This window comes from Saccopteryx leptura, chromosome 1 (assembly GCF_036850995.1).
Source record: "Saccopteryx leptura isolate mSacLep1 chromosome 1, mSacLep1_pri_phased_curated, whole genome shotgun sequence".
Taxonomy (NCBI): domain Eukaryota; kingdom Metazoa; phylum Chordata; class Mammalia; order Chiroptera; family Emballonuridae; genus Saccopteryx; species Saccopteryx leptura.
Window position 1 is genome coordinate 61486035 of NC_089503.1, and position 23823 is coordinate 61509857.

Here is a 23823-nt window from a genome sequence, read left to right on the forward strand (position 1 = left end):
GAGAGAGAGAGAGAAAGGGGGAGGAGCAGGAAGCATCAACTCCCATATGTCTTGATCAGGCAAGGCCAGGGCTTTGAACCAGCGACCTCAGCATTTCAGGTCAATGCTTTATCCACTGTGCCACCACAGGTCAGGCTACATTGAATAATTTCTTAATTAAAATGTCTTTACATAACCCAAATATATAAAGTAAATCATAAACCAAAAAATAAATTTAAACTTATCCTCAATTGTGAAGATGATAAATATTTTTGAAAAGGGAATTTACCAGAAGAATCTATTTTGTCCACACCAAAAATAAGGTACCTGAACTTTAAAGAAAATTCACATTTTATTTAAGTTGAAATAAACTATACAAAATTTATTTTCCTCACCAAAAATAACAGCAATATTTTTTGCATTATTCCTAGATAACTACAAAACACATTTTTGTAGGTTTTCCAGGTTTTGCTTATAAATCAAGACGAGGCAGTAGATTCAGTCATGGAAAAAGAATAAAATAGACAAATCAGTTGTCAGCATCCATGGCCTCTGATCCCATCTTGACCATGAAACAGAAGTGTTTGACATATACCTGCTAAAAAGCTTATGAGGATATAGGCTCAACAAAGGAATGTAAACAGCAACCACCAGATGTGCAACAACAATGGCAGGTTCTTCCATTCAAACTTTAACAGTAACGTGATCCTTTAAGATCATTGAATAAAGACAAAATTTACACTGAAATCCTTGCTTGGCAAGCTCATGTTTCTTTCATTGTCTGGTAATTCCCTTAACTGTCCATCACAGATTTTTAATAGCATACTTAAAACTCCTGCTATTCAAAGGTTAGTCGTAAGCGTCATTGTTAAGATTTCATAAAATGTATTCTGTTCTCTCACACCTTCTCAAAATTTATTTCTTCAAAGAACTGATAACTCAATACCCAACAACTGGATCTACAGTGATAATAAATGTTATGTCTAAAATGACTTAACTAAAACAATTCCAAAGTGCCATCAGCAGAGATCACACAGAAGTGCCACATGGCACTTTTGATGCTGTCTTCTGAAGGAAGTTAGTTCTCCAAAGCATGAGAGTTCAAACAGGGGCCATTTAAACAGGCATATTATCAATGGCTAATGTACTCAAGAGATTCAGTGATTAAGTGGCCTACATACACCTTATAGCTTTTCTATAAGATGTTTTCAAATTTCTTACAGATTTTTTTCAGTGTCAAATATAAGAGAAACTGTATCTTGAAAGTCTCTCAGGTATTTTCAATGGTTTCGGAATTATCTGTAGGAAGCTCTGATTTAGCTGTATAGAGTTTGATATATGTGTCCACCATTAAATCCAAATCATGTTTTATATCAAAATTTATGTTAAGCAAAGCTAAGTTACTTGACCTTTGGTCTGTCAAAGTATTCCTCAGGTAGGCTTTGAGACGCTTTCGCCCATTTTCATGGCGTTCATTCTCAATCTTCATCACAGGAAGAATACATAGGACCTTCAGCAATGCATAAACATTAGGAAAAAACTTGATGTCTGGCAGGTGGAGGGCTTCATAAATGGTGGATGGAAGCTCTATATCTTTCCCTCTGTGTTTCCACTTGATTCTCCAACAGTGCAGCTCAGCTGAGAGGGTATCAGGATTGGGTAAGTCGCTTCTGTACATATCAGCATGGTGCTCCTCCGATGTATTGAATTTGAGCTGTCCCATGACAGAGGGTACCAAAGATAAGCATTTGAGAGCTTTGAGGTGCTGTTCTGAGAAAATATCTTTCAGTTCCTGGATAATATGTTCCACTGTTGGAACACTTAGAGCTTCTTTATAGTAACTCTCAGAAGTCATCTGAGATTCCAAGTTCCCTTGCTGAGCCCTGCGGAATTTCCCAGGGAGCTTCATTTGAATATCAAGTTTGGTTGCCAAATTGGTGGCTTCCTCAAACCAAAATTCATGATAAACTTCAATATTTTCCATCACTTCATTTAGTGAATGCAGCACTGCAGTCAAGCTACTGGCTGCAAAGAAGACATCAGAAGTTTGTCCCTGGAGATTTTTCCCAAAGGCTCTTGTAAAAGATAGAACATTTTTAAGAACGACAATAGTAACGATAAAATCAAAATCTGTTACTGCACTACAGAGTACAAATGCTCGGCCTGCTATACAGTTATTCCACCTAACATTTGTGTCATTATTTATACTATCTAAACATAAAACAAGTGCTTGTAGAAGGTCTACTAAAATTTCAAAAGCATCATGCCTGCCTGTCCACTGAGAATGGCATATTTCTTTTAGTTCTTTACCCTTTTCTTCATTGTTATGAAAGAGGGCAGAAATTACACTGTCAAGCTCTAAAAGCAGTTGTGGTGATCGATGGAAAAAAGAACAAACTTCCTCAATTATTCCTAATGCAACAGACACTCCCATAACAGGCACTGATTTTGCCAACCACATATTTAAGGCACAGGAAGAGCAGAGCGTATAGACAGCTTGGGGATATTTCTCTAAGAGTCTAGAAGCAACAACTTTCATTTTGGAAGAAAATCCACTGGATACAATGTAAGCCTGGCCTCGACAATATTCCATGTTTAATCCCCACTTCTCAGTTATCGTAGTGTGAAATTTCATAGCCAAAATTTCGGCATCAGCTTCATAAGGCAAGAAACCCACAAATTCCTCTCTCAGGTTATGAGCTTCATCAACAAACCTCACCAGCACAGGCAAGTGCTCTTCCCCTGCTATGTCCACTACCTCGTCAGTGATAATTGAAAAGAAGTGAGAGTCTCTCACTTCCCTCAGAGTTTCTTCCCGAATGCAGCTCTCACAGATCTCTAGCATCTGTTTCTGCTGTGTTTTAGAACAGAACAATGTGTTAACTGCTGTTGTCTCAAAGCGCTTTCTCAGAACCTCTTCACCAGAATTTATCCGGCACTCCAGCAGCGCTTGAAAGTTATCAGGAGTAAAGAGACCTTCTGGGATTTCATCAGCTTCATGTCCATCTAGAGGTATGTTTTGTTTTCCCATAAGAATCAAAATTTCAAATAAAGATTTTAAGTATTCTTTGTTTTCTTTTTCTTCAAGAGTTAAAGGTAAAACATCTTCATCCTGTTCCTCAACCCCTTCTTCTGCACTGGGATTCTGAGCATTGCTGTTGTTTATTTCTTTATGTTTTTGTTCCTGTTCAGAAGTTTCGTCAACTGGAAAACAGATTTTATAAACAGGCTTATGAGAAACCATACAAACAAAAAAACAATACATTCTTGATTGGTTAAACATTTAAAATCTACAAACTCATTTATTCAATGTTCACAGAGCATCTACTGGACCACAGATTAGGATCAAGATTAAAATAAGACACACTATAATGGATGAGACAAACTCTGAACAGATAATTTAATCATACATGTACAGAGGAACAATTTCTTATAAACTTAACCACAAGGCACATCACATATAGAGTAATTAGATAGTCCATACCCTCAGAAAAAAAGAAGAGAATACTTATGAGGTAGTGTTAACATTCTAAATGTATCCAATTACTTCCTCTACAGGAAGGTGGTAACAACTCCATTTGACAAATGACAGTAAATAACTGCTCAAGGTCACAGATGCAGTTAGAAAGATGGAGGTGAAATTTAAATCCAAGCTTGTCTGGCTCCGAGGTCCATGCTGATGCTGTTTCTATCAAACCATTAAATCTATACTTTTATATGGGAGATAAGAAACCTATAAAACCAATATAATATAGAGTATAGTCATGCAATTTTCAGGGTTAATAATAAAATATTAGAAATCTTAGCTTAATTTCTTCATATTTGGATGAGAAAACTAAGGCCTGGTAGTTAAGTGTTCTGCCCACAGTCATATGCATAACCCTGCAAATCCTGGCCACTGTGGTCCCCTCTGGGTTCATGTCTAACCATCACAGGTTATTAGAAACTCCAACAACAAAATGAATATAGTTCCCAAATCTGGCACCATGTTTCAAGCCACTCTACTTCTGTACAGAATACCATTCCCTCCTTTCTTTGCCTGAGTCCATGTCTCCTCATCTATAAAGGGGGGAAATAATAGTAGTTACTTTAGGGCTACTATGAGAATTAAATGAATTGATACAAAGTAAGGCACTTAGAATAATGACTTGGCACAGTAAGCACTCAATAAAAAGTTATGTTAATAATAGAAGGAGGAGTAATGGTAATAACCGATTAGAACAAAAATAATTTTTAGCCTTCATCCTTTAGTGACACGGCTCAGGCATCAATACCTGCAGTAATACTGGACTCCTACCCTCAATAAGGCTAAGTATTCCCACAGCATTTATGCCTAAACAATTACACATTGAATAGAGAGATTCCACTTCTGTCCTTATTGCTACATTTCCTTCACTATACTGGGACACTATCTGTGTGCCTGCCACCCCCATTACACTGAGAGCAGCTAGTGGGCAAAGTGTATGGCACAGTGGCACTCAACAAAGATAAACTAAGGTTTCAGTTGCACAAAGCATTCCAAGCCACAGGACAATGCTTACCATACTCTTACATCATTCTTACAGTGGGTTTTGGACATAAAACATTATTTGTCTTTATCCAGCTCAAGGCCTTTTAAAAAGGCCTTCAGAAGTTGAGTCATTAACACTAGCACTTACTTTTTTTCTGTTTCAGTGTCCTGATTTCATCTTCACTCTAAATGACAAGAGGAAAAAAGCTTTAAGAAACTAACTCCAGTATATCATGAGACGCAGAAGTAAAAAGTATATTTGGAGTCAAATTTAATTCTTTTAAGAGCATAAATTCTTTGTACGACATACATTCTTCAAACAGAGATGATGAGAAAACCAGAAAATTTAATTTGCTAATGACTCCAAGCTTATAATAAAATACTAGAGGGGAAGGACTATATCATTTAACTTACTTTATACCTAAGTCATCATAAGTTTGGGTTATAAGTGTTTATTGGCTCATAAAAGGCATGAAATTATACCATAGCACTTGAGATTAAATCCAAAGGGACACAAATCACGCCCCACCCCCAATTCTAACTTAGGGGGTTGATACATAAGAGAGAATTGCTAGATTCTACAACCTACTACAAAAGCTATGACAAACCCCTGGGAAGGAGAAGTGACACAGTGGCAATATGGAAAAGAAATGAATGCACACAGCATAGATGGCACCAGGTGGCAACTTTCCAGTTGTGTCTTTTTCTCTTCCACTAACCCACTACAACAATCAGATCTCTTCCTCTAACCCACTACCACCTCATTATTATTCCAGGGCAGAAAACAGCGGCACCAAGTGGCAGCTGGAGACAATAGGGTACCTGCTGGGCAGCACTGGATATGATACTGATATGAAGAAATGTCAGCAGGCTAGCCAGCCTGAAACTATCCCTCCTTAGCCTGTGGACTACAGTTAGGAGGATGGCAGGTCTGGAACAGTGTGCCTGCTGTAAGGTATTTGAGGTTCCCTGGGGGGCAGACTACAGGGAAGTAATAGCTACAGGACAGGAAGTGCTGAGCTCCTCACCCTTGGTACACATACAATACTAAGGAGAAAGCTGACTTAAAAGTATTCAGCATTGTGCAGTATCAGCATTCATCTATGAGAAGTCCCAGAAAAACAAATAGAGGTGAAGCAAGAAGGCCCTCGCCAGGTAGCTCAATTGATTAAAGCATTGTCCTAATAGGCCAAGACTGCAGGTTCAATTCCTGTCAGGGCACATACAAGAATCAACCAATGAATGCACAAATAAGCAGAACAACAAATCAATGTTCCTTTCTCTCTCTCTCTTCCTCCCTCTTTCCCTCAAACCAATTTAAAAAGAAAAGCATAAAGAAATAACAACTGAGGATTTCTCAGAACTTAAACCTCACATCTAGATATAGTTTAGCAAAACTAAAATGTCAAAAAAATATACAAATATATAACCTGAAGATTTTGAGGGAGAAAAGGTAGATCACCTAAAAATAATCAAGAATCAGACCCTGCCTGGTTGGCTCAGTGGTAGTGTTGGCTTGGCGTGTGGCAGTTCTGGGTTCAATTCCTGGTCAGGACATAGAGAAGAAGCAACCATCTGCTTCTCCATCCCTCTCCCTCCCCTTTCTCTCTCTCTTGCTCTCTCAAAGCCAGTGGCTCAGTTGGAGCCAGTTAGCCTGGGGCACTGAGGATGGCTCCATGGTTTCAGCTCGCTGCAGAGCAATGAAGCAATGGTGCCAGATGGGCAGAGCATTACCCCATAGGGGGCTTGCTGGGTGGATCCTGGTCTGGGGTACATGTAGTAGTTTGTCTCTCTGCCTCTCTGCCTCTCACTTAAAAAAAAGAAAAGAAAAGAAAAGAAAGAAAGAATCAGGCTGGTAAAGACTTCAACAGCAATAATGAATGCAAAAAACTAGAAAGAATCAGCATCACATAGACTGTATTCATACTCTATGTATCACCTAATAACATCTGATATAAAATATACAAAATGGTTTTAAAAATAAACCCATATCTAGAAACTAAAAACAAGAATTTATTTTTCTTTTCTTTTTTATCAGAGAGAGAGACAGAGAGAGGGAAAGACAGGAACGGAGAGAGATGAGAAGTATCAATCATTAGCTTTTCATTGCGACACCTTAGTTGTTCATTGATTGCTTTCTCATATGTGCCTTGACTGTGGGGCTACAGCAGACCGAGTAACCCCTTGCTCAAGCCAGCGACCTTGGGTCCAAGCTGGTGAGCTTTTTTGCTCAAACCAGATGAGCCCGTGCTCAAGCTGGCGACCTTGGGGTCTTGAATCTGGGTCCTCTGCATCCCAGTCTGACGCTCTATCCACTGTGCCACTGCCTGGTCAGGCATAAAAACAAGAATTATACTATGTTATAGAAATAGGGGAAATTACAAAATACTCAAAGCTGACCAAGGAAAGCACTACATGTCTAAAACATGAGATGTAGCAAAAACCTACTTAGAGACATTTATAACTTAGAATACACATAAATAGCTAAATATTCAAGAGCTAGAAAAAGAAAAAAAGTAAATCTCTCAAGAAACCAATAAAGTAACTCACTAGTATTGCAATCATTGATAAAACTAACCATCATTTTCTTGAAGACTATTAAAATAATTTTAGGATTATTTGGCAAGCATTCCAAATCCTAGATGAAGTTCATAAACTTGTGGCAACATATGAAACACACAGAAGAGAAAACCAATAAATAAACTGAAATGGCAATCAAAATATTTCCTCACCCACTCAAGCCCTCTGATGGTTTATCACATTTCAATCTAACTTTGCAGAAAACCTATATAAGTTGTTCTAAAAATAAAAGAAAAGCTTTCCAACTCATTTTATGAGACTAACAGAACCTTGGTATCATAACTGGATAAAAGAATTACATAAAAAAAATTACAGGCCAAACTTACAAATGCAAAATCCTAAAAAAATATTGACCAACTAATTCCAATACTGTATAAAAACAGATATATTGCAATCAGGTAGGGTTGAGCAGGGGAATGTAAAGATGGTTCAACATAAGAAAACCCATTAATGTCTATTTACTATATTAAAAAATCATGAACTTTTCTACTGAATAGATGCATTTAATAAATTCAACAAGTTAAGACAAAAACTCTGAAAATGAGTACTAGAAAGGAATGAAGATTGTCTTAGCTTGACAAAAACTATCTTAATAACAACAGCAAATATCAGACTTAATGGAACAAGGAAAGTGTACCAGGTGTGATGTTACTGGACTGTTCAACACAGTAGCAGAGATCTTAACTAAACAATAAACAGACAACAGAAAACAATTAAAATTATAAATTGGAACAAGAGATAAATCTGTCCTTCTTTGTAGATGATATAATCAACTACGTAGAAAACCCGTAGACTATTAGTATTAATAAAAAAGGGTCTTCAAAGCTGCTGGAAACAATCTCATCCAGAATACACAATCGATACCAACAAAAACCATGTCTTCAGAAAGTCATCTAAGGAAGAATGTGCATATTTTCTTTTATAGAACTAGAACAAAATCCCTAAAAATTTTTTCAATTATTTTACTGCATTCCTAAAAGTATTTTAGTAAGTCTTTTCAAAGAACTGATATTTAGTTTTGTTAGTGATTTCTGTTACTTTTTAGCCATTTTATTTTGTGTGTGTGTTTTTTTTATCCTATTTATGGCTAGGACCACAATTTTGAAAAAGGAGAGTTAAGAAACTGCCCTATATGCATGATATACTTTAAAGCCACAGTAATAAAATCAGTGTGGTACACCTGCAAATAAATATTCCAAAAGGACAGAGGGCTCCCAGAAACGGCCCTGCATATGCATATATGTAAACTTGTATATGACTGAGGTGGAATGTCATACCAGCAAAAGAAAGGATGGATTAATAACCAGGTTGGGAAAACTGGTTTTCTCTATAAGGAGGAAAATAAAATTAGATCTCTACTGGATACCATACATACAACTCTAAATGGATTAAAGATCTAAATATGAAAGGTAAACATAGAGGAAAATCACATAAATGTTATCTTACAAAAAGCACATACTAGGTAGACTGAAATGACACATTGTATATTAAAGACACTAGCATGGGCACCAACAGTGAAGGGTGGAAAAGTAATAGTGGAAGAAGAAAAAATAACAAAATAAGGGCTTTGCTGGTGGTAATGATAAGAGAAAGCCATGGACTGAGTCTGAGTAACTTAATTTTGTTGGCCTAAGGTCAACAAAAAGCAGGTAGGTTTTGATCATCAGAACTAAAGGATATCAAAGGAATGTAAAAACATGCATAAATGACACTATATACAGAGATTTAGACGCTCTTTCTAAACCTTGCAGGTAGCTAACAACAATAAGACCTTTTATCTCTAGGCAAAACTATTCATGTCTTAACTTTTATACTTTTCCTTTCTGTATCCATTTGTGCTGAATTCTGGAATATCTCAGTTCCACTTTCTTTACTGTAAAAGAAAAGGTAGTGGGTTTTTTGTTTTGTTTTTCCCTTCCCAGGAAGGGAATGAGCTAGCAGCCTGTAAACACATTGACCCAAGTTAATGAGTATCAACTGGCTAAATTTGAGAGAGATTTTCCAATTTAAAAATAACTACCGTATTTTTCACTCCATAAGATGCACCTGACCATAAGACACACCTAGGGTTTTAAGGAGGAAAATAAGAAAAATATATTCTGAACCAAATGGAGTGTTAAAATATTTAATAAAATACCTTATTTTTCACTCCATAAGACACACAGGCATTTTCCCCTCCACTTTTGAGGGAAAAACTACATCTTATGGAGTGAAAAATATGGTAATTATTTTACATTCTGGCTACTTAAATAATAAACACAGCATGCATTTCCTGTATTGGGACCTTTGAAATAGAGAGCAACTTGGTTCAATTTTAACATGAATACATCTATGTGATTTCACAGTATACTTGGGGGTTGGGGGTGAAAAGCACATTGACATACCAATTCTTTTATTCGTTTTCTGTGTCTACTATGTGGATTGTTCAAATGACTGGTAAGATCAAATATTGTTGGTATTGCATTATCTCGAAGAACTGTCCTATAAGGACTCTGAAAAAGAAAAATGTGTTAATTCAGAGCTAGTCCTTAAGAATGTATTACACATAAATAAAATTCTATGTTAATGATTTCCCCAGTATTCCTTCAAACTCTAGAGAGAGACTCGAAGAATTGATGGTGTCAATCCAGATCAGCTTATTATTTCTAACATTTTCTGTATTTGCCCTTTTGGCAATCTTACTATTATAAATAAAAGAACTGAACTAATAATAATAGGTATAAAAAATAAATTGTATTTGCATTTTGCATATGTATTTTTAATCCAGATTCCCAGCTACAGTACTTTATCTTTTCTGCCTTTCCACGAGCCGACCCAAATCAACAGCAGGCACAGTTTTTGTAAATAATTTATCCTCTTCTATGCTCTATAATAATTCTTCCCTCCCTTACCTGCTTTTCAATCCACTTTTGCTATTATTTCTGAGAAGTATCAAGACACAATGAAATAATATGGAACTAGGAAACTAGTCCAAACCCTACCAGCGACTCACGGGAAGAACCCTAGTCAAATACTTGCACTTTTTGGACCTCGGTTCCTCAACTGAATGAACTTCAAGTATTAAATTAGATCAATATTCCCCAAAATGAAGTTATTCTCATACTAATGATAATAATTCTTGCCATACAGTTATACCACCTGTACTTTTAAACAATCCACTCACTTTTTTAGTTAACACTACACTAAGCAATAAAAACTACAAAATAATAGTCTGGTGGGCTGGTTAGATTTTTTTAACACATTTTATAAAACTTCTAAATTAAAAATTGATTCATTTGCCACCTGAAATCACTCATATCACAAGAGATATACATGAACACATTTTTGCAAACACTGAACTAGGTACAGGTATTTCTAAATCCCATTCTAATTCTAATGTTCTTGTCATTGAAAGATGTCTATGCTCTATCCTAATTCCTGTTAATCCAATCCAATCTGGCTAACAGCTAGATGTGTTCTTAGATGGTGACAGTTTCCACAGCCAGCCCAGAGGAAGTCAAGTAGAGACAAGAAGTTTTTTAAGAGGTAGAATAGTTGCCCTGGCCAGGTAGCTCAGTTGGTTAGTGTCATCTCAGTACCCCACGATTGTGGGTTCAATTTCTGGTCAGGGCACATACAAGAATAAACCAATAAATGCATAAATAACTGGAACAATAAAACAATGTTTCTCTCCCTCCCCCCCCCTAAAAATCAATCAAAAAAAGAAGCAGAGAAGCAGATAAATAGTAGATACTATATCACCCCCAGCTCATCCAAAAAAGTTGTGCCATTAAATTCTTCCCAAATTTGCAGATAGACAAACCATGCTTGTTTTTTTTGTTGTTGTTCTTTAGAAAATTAAATTTAACGGGGCGACATGGATCAATAAAAGTGTATGTTTTAGATAAACATCTCTATAGCATTTGAAACATTATGTTGTGTACCCATCACCCAAAGTCAAATCACTCTCCATTACCACATACTTGTCCTTCTTTACTCCCCTCTCACACCCTATGCTTTACTTTTAAAAGCTTTCTCCAGAGAAGTGATTGTTTCAAAGTTGACTATTAAAACCTGGTCATGCCTGACCTGTGGTGGCCCAGTGGATAAAGCATCGACCTGGAAATGCTGAGGTCGCCGGTTCGAAACCCTGGGCTTGCCTGGTCAAGGCACATATGGGAGTTGATGCTTCTAGCTCCTCCCCCTTCTCTCTCTGTCTCTCCTCTCTTTCTCTCTCTCTCTCCCCCCCCCCTCTAAAAAATTGAATAAATAAAAAATAAAAATTAAAAAAAACCTGGTCAAAATATATGCTAAACAAAAATAACAATGTCTATATTTTTTTTCACCCAGGGAAGGAAGGTTAGAAAGACATGAAGGAAAATTAGTTTACCCTTGAACACCACCAAACTGAACCGCACGGGTACACTTACTTACATATGTGGATTTTTTCAAGAAATACTGTAAATGTATTTTCTCATGATTTTTTAAATAACATTTTATTTTCTCTAGCTTACTTCAAGAATGCAGTACATAATACATAAAACACACAAAATATGTGTCAATTGACTGTTTATGTTATCAAAAAGGATTCTGTCAACAGTAGGCTATTTTAGAAGTTAAGTTTTTGGAGAGTCCAAGTTTTATGGATTTTCAACTTCATGGAGTATCAATATCCCTAACTTCCATATAACTAAAGAAAATACACTACTTTAGGTTTTATCCAGAGTTGTTAAAACACATCTGGGAAGAATTTCTATTTTTAGAGTTAATATTTTCTAATCAATCCTATGCCTCATAGAAAACACAAAGAAAAATTTGATTTTTTTTAAAGTTCATTTAGAAAGTTACAGAGGTAGAAGTGAGCTAGCTGGGCTGTGTAGGCTCAGGAAACAAGTTACAGAAGCAAAAGAAAAGTCCTTGGAGCTTAGGAGAGGGAAGGGCAAAGGTAATGCACTTGGGGTGGGGCAGAAGCTGTGGGGAAGTGAAGGCCGGCATGTACTGAGAGAGAGAGCACTCTGAAAACCTATTTTTTAATGACACCTAGCTTCTAATGCTGAGCCAGTTATCCTGGCGCTACCAAGAAGTCTGAATCAGGGATTGATGCAGGACACAATCACTGAATAGAGCAAAAACTATACAATACCCAAAGTGTTTCATCTTTCCCACTTAGCAATCATCTCAAAAGGCAAACATACATAGTCAGCTCTTAGTATCCTACCAATTATTAAATAAGGAGAAAAGAAATAAAATATTCTAATAAATTTTTAAAATTCAAATCAAGTTAATTCGCTATCAAAAATATTACAGGACAGAAAACAGAATAAATGAATGAAAAACATGCAACTTTTTATAAATATTTATTTGTAAGTATGCATGCCAAAAGGGGCTATATTCAATTCATGTAAATGATCATTTTAACTCAGTATTAAGAGTTAATCTTGCCTGACTGGTGGTGGCACAGTGGATAAAAGTGTCGACCTGGGATGTTGAAATCCCACGTTCAAAGCTCCGAGGTCAATGACTTGAGCGCACACGAACTCACCTGGCTTGAGTAAAAGCTCACCAGCTTGCGTGTAGGGTCACTGATTAAGCATGAGATCACTGACATGACATGATCCCCGAGTCACCAGCCTGAGCCAAAAAGTCACTAGCTTGAAGCCCAAGGTCTCTGGCTTAAGCAAGGAGTCACTGGCTCAACTGGAGTCCCCCAATCAAGGCACATGAGAAAAGCCCTAGCTGGTCGACTACAGCATCAGCCTGGCATGTGGAAGTCCCAGGTTCAATTTCCGGTCAGGGCACATAGTAGAAGTGCCCATCTGCTTCTCCACCCTTCCCCCTCTCCTTCCTCTCTATCTCTCTCTTCCCCTCCCACAGCCAAGGATCCATGGGAGCAAAAGTTGGCCCGGGTACTGAGGATGGCGCCATGGCCTCCACCTCAGGCGCTAGAACGCAAGGAAGCATCACCCCCTGGTGGGCATGCCGGGTGGATCCCAGTTGGGCTCAAGACGGAGTCTGTCTGACCGCCTCTCCACTTCTAACTTCGGAAAAATACCAAAAAAAAAGGCACATGAGAAGCAATCAATGGACAACTAAGGTGCCACAACTATAAGCTGATGAGTCTCATCTCTCTCCCTTCTCTCTCTCTCTCTTTCTCAAAAAAAAAAAAAAAAGGTTAATCTTTAACTGCTGAATTAAGGTATCTGGCTCTGCTTGAACTAGCCTGAACTAGCCATAAATGTTTACTGATTTGATTTTAAATGTCAAATTAATAAAGTCATACTCTTAAACGTTTGGATACAGATATTAGGTAATCCAGCTTTTAATAGCAATGTCTTCTACATTAGTAGAAGTAACATTTTTCTCACATTTGCATCAATTTATTCAAAAATCAAAGAATTGTGTGGAAAATTAGAAAAGCAAAAATAGCTTATCTTTCTATTCTATCCTCTGACTAAACAAGAATATGAATGAACTATTTTTTAAATTTCTCATATTAATCTTATTGGAATTATCTAATTAAGAGACCATATTGATTACTAAAATAAAAACATAAACATATATATGGCCTATGTATTTAAAATAGTAATTTGGGATATTTGTACTTACTGTCAAAAACATAACAGTGGTTTGGCTTTTAAAATATAAAATCTCTATTTTAGTTGATCATTATTACCCTTTTAACAAAGCAAGTCAAAATTATCCCTCAAATATTTGTTACTAAACTTTTGAACCGGAATTGGCTCACCTCCCAATGACTTCATAAGTATCTGCTTAAATTAATTTTGAGAAATAAAATAACCCAATCATTCTTTAGTTTTTTGATGCCTCTGCAAAATGTATCTGAAAAAAATATCAAAATAAAGTGCTACATAACAATATATAGTATATGTTCAAATCAAGTTTATGTCCATCCCAATATCTGGGATAATATTTTAGTTATACCTAAACAAGAATTTATGTATTATTTAACAAAACTGTCTTCCTGACTAGTTTTCAGTGTTTCAAATCTGCTCCATTTCAATAAAATCTGACCCATGCCTGCCTTTTATGAATCCTAGCAGTAACAGAAACAAAGAGTGTTAAAAATCTTAGGCCTCGGGAATTATCATGTCTAATCTAATTAGAAACTGGGGCCCAATAGGAGAAGTGACTTGGGCAAATCAACAGTTAACAGTAGTAACACTGTTAGTAATGAGAGAGATCAGGTCTTAATGTGAAATTGCAAATTATTAATGGAAATTTTTACATTAAAGGGATAGATCTGCTTCCTATTGTAACTAGCACATAAAAATTAAGGGCTGGTTCTAATAAAACATGAAAACAAAGACCTCCATTCCTTGATGAAGATTTCACACACACAAAAACTCCAAAGAAATTGCTTCAAGTAAAAACACCAACTTTATCTTAAATAAATATACACTTTTACAATAAACTAAATTTTCTGAAGGCTACACAGGAAGTCTAAAAGTGGCTACCTCTGGTGAGTAGGAATTGGGGCATCAGAAAAGGGGGTAAAAAAAAAAAACCAACATGTTTTTCAGAACAAAATAGATACTATTCAGCTCCAAATTTGTCTTCCTCTTTAAAAAAATTATGATGGGGTATAAGAATATCCCTCCAACATTAATAGGGAAAGATTTATACTTCCAACCAGAGAGTGAGAGAGAAAACCAAAAAAAACTACGCCCTCCTATTACTTACAGTTCTACAGATCATAGAGGTCTCAAAGTGTTTGGCACATAATCGATAATGTTTATTTAGTTGGTCAGGTGTTTTATCTTCTAAGTCTGCTCTCCTACAATTCTCCACCCACTTCTGGCACCTATAAATAAAGCCAAAATACAATTATGGAGTATGAGCTCAACATTTAAATTTCAGCATTCAGTTTCAAGGCAAATACATATTATGGACCATGGATTCCTGCACCCCCAACCCACAGAACAGAACATAATTCAGTGAAGTTGATTAATAAAAAAATAAAAACTGGAAGAAGCCTAAGATATCATTTATTACATTCAATTACAGAGAAGATTAAGAACTAACTTCTACCTGGCCGTTGGTGGTGCAGTGGATAGTGTCAACCTAGTATGCTGAGGTCGCCAGCTTGAGGGAGGAATCATCATGATCCTATGGTAGCTGGCTTGAGCAAGGGGGTCACTGGTTCTGCTGGAGCCCCCCAGTCAAGGCACATATAAGAAGCAATCAATGAACACTAAAGTTATACAACTATAAGTTGATGCTTTTTAAAATTTTATTTATTAATTTTTAGAGAGGGGAGGAAGGGAGAGAGGGAAAGAGGAAAGGAGGGAGGGAGAGGAAGAGGGAGGTAAAAAGAGACAGGGAGGGGGGGAGAAAGAAACTGGAAGCATCAACTCATAGTAGTTGCTTCCTTGACGTGCTGTGACCAGGCAAGCCCAAGGTTTCGAACCAGCAACCTTAGCATTCCAGGTTGATGCTTTAACCACTGCACCACCACAGGTTAGGAGAAGCTGATGCTTCTGATCTCTCTCCCTTCTTCACTCCCTGCACGCTTCTCTATCTCTCTCCCTCCCTCCCTCCCTCCTTCTCTCTCTCTCTCTCACACACACACACACACAGCTTAAAAAAAAAGTAATTTGCTCAGAGTCATATACAAAATCAACAACAAAATTAGAATTTAAACCTAAGTCTTTCAGCTCCCAGGACTTCAAGCATCAGAGAGAACTCAATCACCAGTGCTAGAAGTAAAAAGTTGCACAACCATAAGGCCAACAGCCTAACATTCCCCTCAAGATTTCAATTTAAACAAGTATAGAGAGCAACACTGTCATTGTAAAAACTTAGTAAGTAGATGTTCTATAAATTAACTAGAATTTCTTATGAAACCATGACAACCTTATTACAAACATGATTTATTATTTATAATGATATGTACAGACTAGATTTCAAGCTCCATGAATGCACAATCTAGTATACAATCTAGTACACAGGTGTTGAATATAGTGAACAAGACAAAGTCTATGCCCTCTTGATGCTTCATTATCTGTAGACAAACAAATATTAAGCACTTATTATGAGCCAGACACTGTTCTAAGCCCTTTCCAAAAAAGGGTACTATTATTATCCCCTTTGTGCAGATGAAAAAATGAAAGCATAGAAATGTTAAGTAATTTGCTAAAGGTTACAGCTAGATCTTTCTCTCATTCCTCAAGTTTCTAAGAATAAAATGTCATGAATTGTGCCACAAATTTGAAAACATATTCATTTTATAATTCTATCATAGAATATTTTATGTCTCAACATTACACTTCACCACTCCACACACGCTAACAATAATTCCCTCCACTCTCAATATGTATGTGACTTAAAACGATGATGAAATGTTGGTTATCTAACCTCAACTAAAACTATACCTCAATTGTACAGCATTTCATTCAGACAAAAAGCATTACTACATACAGTAATGATGGTTAATGTGTTCTATTTACACAATTGTGCATTATGATTATAAGCATTTCATGTTTCCACACCCAAGAATTTGGTATAAAATCTGTCCCACTATAAGATAATTTGCCATACTCATACAGTTAAGTTTCTTTTTTTCAGATTCTTTTTCTAATTGAATTTATTGGAGTGACAATAGTTAATAATGTACAGTTCTATATACATCATCTATATATTGTATTGGGTGTTCACCACCCCATTAAATTTGTTTTATAATTCTTAAATCTGTGAAGACCTGCAGAGAACCCTATGGGATGTATTATCTCTGAACTAAGTTGGAACAGCTTTCTGATACCAAGAGCACTCAAATTCACTACACTTTTGTCTTCCATATGAAATATCTAGAAATAAATCTAAAGCAAGACCTCTAATAGAAAACAAAATTTTAAATAACTTAAATAAATGAAAGAATATACAAGTTCATGGATTGGTATACTAAATCCTAAAGTTATCAATTTTCCACAAACTGATTTACTGATTCAATACAATCACAATCTCAACAAGTTTTTTGTGTGTATTTGTGTGTGCGAGAGAGAGAAATGACAAGATGATTCTAAAAGTTTTTACAAAGAAATTTAAAGGATCAAGAATAGTCAAAACAATCTTGAAAAAAGAAAGCTGAAAGACCTCCAGTACCAGACACTAAGATGTATTATACAGCTTTAAGACAGTGTAGTATGGCACAGGATAAAACAATGGAACAAAATGAAGAGCTATGGATACTTAAGACAAAGGTACCATTGCACAGCAATAGACAAGTTTTTAACAGTGCTGAGTTAGTTGAATATCCATATGAAAAAAAGAATCTTGACCCATATTTTTAAGCCATATATTCAAAAATAAATTCCAAGTGAACTTTAGATATAGATAGGAAAGGTAAAACAAATAAAAGACAACATAGGAGACTACCTTCTTTATCTGGAATAAACAAAGATCTCTGAAAGGCAGCAGAGAGCACAAACTCAAGAGAAAAAGATAAATTATTTAAGCTAGTTGAAAATTAGTAACTTTTCTTCATTAAAAGAAGCCATTTAAGAGTGAAATGACAACCCACAAAATGGAAGAAATATCTGTAATACATATATCCAACAATGGATTCATATCTGAAATATATATGAAGGACTCCTAAAAATAAACTAGACATCTCAATGTAAAAAGGGCAAGAGACTTGAACAGGCAATTTGCAATTATTTAATGGCCAGTACAAATGCAGAAAGTATCTATGACTCAATTCCAATCAAATCTTCAGGCACTGGCTCTCTAATGTGCTTCTCCAGACAGAAACATGGCACACGTTACTACATTTTCATTGCTGAGAGAAGTGGGTTCTGTGTGACTGCCTCCCATGGAGGGAGAGACATAAAGCAGCCTACAAATGAATGCCTCCATCGTCCACCTGTGTCTTTCTCCCCTTATGATTTTTTTTTTGGATTATTTCTTTTTTTTTTTAAGTTTTTTTTTAATTTTATTTATTCATTTTTAGAGAGGAGAGAGAGAGACAGAGAGAGAGAGAGAGAGAGAGAGAGAGAGAGAAAGGGGGGAGGAGCTGGAAGCATCAACTCCCATATGTGCCTTGACCAGGCAAGCCCAGGGTTTTGAACCAGCGACCTCAGCATTTCCAGGTCGACGCTTTATCCACTGCGCCACCACAGGTCAGGCTCTCCCCTTATGATTTGATGTGGGTTGTTACCATGTACACTGCTATAATATGTAAGTCTTAGCTGTGAGTACAACTATATGCTGAGTCCCATGAGTCCTAGTCAATCTCTGAATATGGGGGTGGCCTTGGAGACCCCCAACATAGTAATGATAGTCAGAACAGTGGATACATTTGGGGAGGGGTAACAAGGAGTGTACACAAAGGAGACTTCTGAGATGCTGGTACTGTTCTATATTTCAAACATTACCTGGGTATGTTCATTCTGTAAAAATTCATCAAATCCTAAGGCTACCATTTTTGCATTTTTCTCTATGTCTATCATAGAGCAATGAAACACTCATTCTTCCCCTTCTCTTAATAACCAAATAATCTGTTTGAAGTCTGACAGTGAAATCATACCACCAGGAAGAAGGAGTTTTGGATGGTAATAATATTCTTTTGGTTTTTTTGTTTTGTTTTGTTTGTTTGTTTAAAGAGAGACAGAGAAGAGAGAAAGAGAAAAGGGAGAGAAGTAGGGAAGCAGATGGTCGCTTCTGTGTGCCCTGACTGGGAACTGAACCAGGGACTTCCACATGCTGGGCTGATGCTCTACCACTGAGCCAATTGGCCAGGGTGGGATGGTAATAATATTCTATATATTTTTTTAAGCCAGGAAAAAAAAATCCAATAAACTATACACCTATAATTTGTGATCTTCTGTATATATGTTTTATATTAAGTTATAAAAATACTATATATGACCACAATAAGTCTTTTTTACATACATACATATATTTATGTGCATGCATATATACTTATACACACATACAAGTATTTACATACTTTATAATTATCTCTGTTATTCTTTTTCCCAATGTTGCTCCACTCCTAGCTCTCCCCGTCACTGTTCTGTGCCCTGTACTCCATACTCTGTAGCCTTTTCCCTTAGCAGAATGAAGTGACTCCCCAAATTCCTCTACTTCCAAACTGAGCTCTTGCCCTTCTCTAATCCCTTTTATCCTTGCTGCAGAGTATTTTAAAAAGCCAATCTGAGAATGCGTTTCTCTATGATCATTCGTGGTATCTTACTACTTTTAGGATAAAAAAACCAACTCCTCACATGTCTTAGAAGACCTGGCATGTTCTGGACCTTGTCCACCATTCCACCTTCATATCATACATCCCACCTTCCTCACAGGTCTTACCTTCAGTTTTATGAATGCACTGTGGTCATTTCTATTTTATGGCTGTTCCCCATGCTGTTTATTCAGCCTAGTATCCTCTTCTTATTGCTTTTTCACTTTTGTACAGAAAAGCCTATGCAAAGACCAGCCCTCAGATCTTAGCTCAAATGTCATTTCTTGAGGGAAACTCTTCCTGATTCAGATGTGTATTCATACATGTGTGAGTATGAGTATGTATATACACACACCCAGGTAGGTAAGCATCCCCAAAAACTTCTTCTCAGTATATGGTCTCTCAACATACTATATATATCCTACCAGTTTATTATCATCAGTATGAACATGTCCTAATATCTCCCATCTTAAAAACTTCCTTAACCTTCATCCTCTACATAGGAAAACTAGTTAAGAGTCCACTTTCACTGTATCTACTTTCTTATCTCACATCCTTGATCAAGGAGTCTTCTGCTTTATCCCTTTTCCATTGAAACTCCTCAAGATTATTAATAACTTCCATCCTTCCAATGGTCACCTTCTATCCTCATCTTACTCACATAGTACTACTCAACCAACATTGACCACTCTTTAAGTTTTATTTTTAAATTTTTTCCTTCAATAGTCTCCTAATAATATGCAGCATTTCTAAAATCATATTCCAAAGACTATTATTTTAAAAGGTTTTATGGTCAAATAAGTTTGAGTAATATTATATAATTATCCTACTCTTGGGGTTTTAGGTATTCCTGTGGGAATTTGAATAAATTAGCTAACCTCTTTGTGCCTGCATTGGTTACTAAAAACAAGGACTATCTCAAAAGTTATTACAAGTATTATATGAAATAATGTACATAAAACATATAGAATAGCGCCTAGTGTACAGAATATAAAGTATGCTGTGAGAAACATTATTATTATAACTCACAGCATTTTTACAGGACTAAATGAGATATGAAAGTACTTTAAGATCATATTTTAGCCTGACCAGGCAGTGGCGCAGTGGATAGTGTCGGACTGGGATATGGAAGACTCAGGTTCGAGACCCCGGAGGTCACCAGCTTGAGTGCAGGCTCATCTGGTTTGAGCAAAAGCTCACCAGCTTGGACCCAAGGTCACTGGCTCAAGCAAGGGGTTACTCAGTCTGCTGAAGGCCCGCGGACAAGACACATAAAAGAAAGAAATCAATGAACAACTAAGGTGTCACAACAAAAAACTGATGATTGATGCTTCTCATCTCTCTCCGTTCCCATCTGTCTGTCCCTATCTATCCCTCTCTGTTTCTGTAAAAAAAAAAAATTAAAAATCATATTTTATATAAGCAATTATCAAACTTAATATTGTCTCTAGGACCCTTTTACATTCTGAAAGTATTGGAGCTATTTTGTTTATGTGGGTTTTTATCTATCAATACTTTAATTATAAAAATTAAAACTGAGAAAAACTTTGAATATTAATTCTAAAAACAGTAATCCCATTAAATGTTAACATAGATAACATTTTAATGAAAAATAACTATACTTTCCAAAATAAGCAAAAAACATTTACTGAAAATGCTTAGTTTAGTGAGAATGGCACTATTTTCCATTTCTCCAAAACTCTTTAATGTCCAGCTTAATAGAAGACAATTAGATTTTCACATCAGCTTTTATACAGTGTGTCCGTAAAGTCCTGGTGCACTTTTGACCAGTCACAGGAAAGCAACAAAAGACCATAGAAATGTGACATCTGCACCAAATAAAAGGAAAACTCTCTCAGTTTCATACCTATTCAGTGCAGTTTGATGTGGGCTCACGCACCAATTTTTTTAGGGTTTCTTAGGTAGCTATCCCGTATAGCCTCTACAGACTCGTCACTGACTGATGGCCTACCAGAACAGGGTTTCTCCACCAAACTGCCGGTTTCATTCAACTGCTTATCCCACCGAGTAATGTTACTCCTATGTGGTGGTGCTTCGTTATAAACGCGCCAATATTCACGTTGCACTTTGGTCATGGATTCGAATTTAACGAGACACAGAACACACTGAACTTTCCTCTGTACCGTCCACATCTCGACTGGCATGGCCATGGGCTGCTCCGCTGTATACACGGTGTTACATCATCATCTGCCCATGTGCACATGCTGCCACATCATCCTACAGAAACTGGGAGGGTTTTCCTTTTATTTGGTGCAGATTTCACATTTCTATAGTCTTTTGTTGCTTTCCTGTGACCAGTCAAAAGTGCACCATGACTTTACGGACACACTGTATTTAATCTGTTGCCATACATTGTTTTTTGTTTGTATTTTTCTGAAGTTGGAAATGGGGAGGCAGTCAGACCGACTCCCGCATGCGCCCGACCGGGATCCACCTGGCATGCCCACCAGGGGGCGATGCTCTGCCCATCCGGGGCGTTGCTCTGTTGCAACCAGAGCCATTCTAGTGCCTGAGGCACAGGCCACGGAGCCATCTTCGGCGCCAGGGCCAACTCTGCTCCAATGGAGCCTTGGCTGCAGGAGGGGAAGAGAGAGACAGAGAGGAAGGAGAGGGGGAGGGGTGGAGAAGCAGATGGGCGCTTCTCCTGTGTGCCCTGGCCAGGAATCGAACCCGGGACTCCTGCACGCCAGGCCGACGCTCTACCACTGAGCCAACCGGACAGGGCTTGTTGCCATACATTGTTTTCGTTGAATATATGAAGAAAATCTGGCATCACATTGACATGCAGCTTAAAAGGTTATTAAAATATTCCTCCTTTTCTACAAAATTGTGTTGTTCTTGTCTAACCTGGGGTGGCACAGTGGATAAAGGGTCGACCGAGAATACTAAGGTCGCTAATTTGAAACTCCAGGCTTGCCTGGTCAAGGTACATACGAGAAGCAACTACTACGAGTTAATGCTTCCCGCTCCTCCCCTTTCTCTCTCTCTCTCCTCTCTCTAAAACCAATAAATAAAATCTTTAAAAAAAAAACAACTGTTTTTTATCAAAGATGTTCTTCTTTGATACTACACCAAAACTCCACCAAAAAGCTTTCTTAAATATTAGTTGTAATCTGGAATCTGAAACCAGACCAATGAGCTATTTCACACTCTAGCGGTTCTATTCAAGTCCACTGGTCTATCTTGCATTATGAATAGAGTTTTTATCCATACATGTCTTTTTTAAATCGTAAATTCCCTAAGAACAGTGAATTTGTACATTATTCATCTGTACATTCACAGTGCTCAGAACAATGCCCAGCACATAGTAGGCCTTCAATAAGTATTTGATGAATAAATAAACAGCACGTTATATTACAATCGTCTGTCTTTAATGGGCTGTGAGCTTTCTGCAGGCAGCAACACTTATTCACCTGTGAATTTCCAGCACTTAAGGTACAGTAGGTGTGTTGATTTGAAATGACTAAATAAATGAGAGGCCAAGGAAAACTCCTCAGTCTTTCAATCACAGTCCCTATGCTATCCCCTCTCTGTAAGTTACAGAGCTACAATCACCTCAAGGAAGGTTTCACTTTCCTCACCCCCTCCCCACCTCCACCTTTCCAGCCGGTTAGCTCCACATAACGAAGCGAGATACGGAGTAACGGCCAGAGCCAGAATTTGTACCAGGAGCAAGTCCGAAGGAGGGAGCAGTAGTGACTTGACTTGAGATCAAAGAAGGTGCCCAGACTCTGAAGAGCAACACTGTTCCGGGGGGTTGTGGCAAGAAGAAAGGACGCTGGTGACCACAACCATAGAGGCCAAGTCCCTCTTTTCACAGGTGGGGAAACTAAAGCCCAGAGAAGAAAGCGACTTGCCCAATGTCACACAGCACGCTATCCAGGGCGAGAACCTACCTTATCCCGCCCGCGTGCCGCCCTGGTTGCCTATTTCAGGTGGTGCCCCCGGCGCAGAACCCCCGCCGGCGCACGTGCTCCGAGGTCCCCGGGCGCCCGCCCGCCCACTGCTTGCGGCCCGTTCTCTACCTGGGTCCGAGGCTGTGCCACCTCTACACACACACCCCTCTCATTCCGGGGCCCGCGGTTGGCGGCGCGCACCGTGGCGGGGGACCCCGGCTGCCGGCTCCGCGCCCGCCGCTCACCTGGCCGGATCCCGCGGGAACCTGAAGAAGGCCAGGTCCGACTGCGTGCTCTTCCGCGTACAGTTGGGGGCGGCGCAGAAGTTCGGCATCGTCGCCCTCCCGCGGGCCGGCCCAGCGCTCCCCTCCCCGCCTCCTCAGGGCAGCCCGCACGCCCGTCGGGGCCGGGGAGGGGAGCCAGGCCCGCGGGCCCGCCGGCTCCGCAGGGCCGGCGCGCCGGGGGGGAGGGGCGGGCGAGCAAGAAGCCGCGAGGGGCAGGAGGGGCGCCGCGGTCCGAGGCCGAGCTGGGGACGCGGCTCCACAGTGCTGTAAGCGGCCGGGAGGATTTACCGCCGCCGCCGCCGCTGGTGCACCTCCCGCCCGCCCGGGACGCTGCCGCCTCCTTCCCACAATGCACCCTGGCGCCCGGGGGTGCCC

At 38.3% G+C, this 23823-nt stretch overlaps 1 protein-coding gene across 2 annotated transcripts; it reads right to left on the reverse strand.

Moving 5' to 3' along the window:
• Positions 1-891: 891 nt before the first annotated feature.
• THAP12 (THAP domain containing 12) lies at positions 892-23812 on the reverse strand. 2 transcript variants are annotated; one of them, XM_066368920.1, is made up of 5 exons: positions 23410-23811; positions 14750-14870; positions 9454-9561; positions 4638-4674; positions 892-3183 (listed from the first exon to the last, which is right to left on the reverse strand). In XM_066368920.1, exons 1-5 carry the CDS (start codon positions 23496-23498, stop codon positions 1250-1252), a joined length of 2289 nt encoding a protein of 762 aa, XP_066225017.1. In that variant the 5' UTR covers positions 23499-23811; the 3' UTR covers positions 892-1249. The 2 variants fall into 2 exon arrangements, with proteins under 2 accessions (XP_066225017.1, XP_066225027.1); XM_066368930.1 differs by lacking the exon at positions 9454-9561 and having other exon boundaries at positions 23410-23812.
• Positions 23813-23823: the final 11 nt, after the last annotated feature.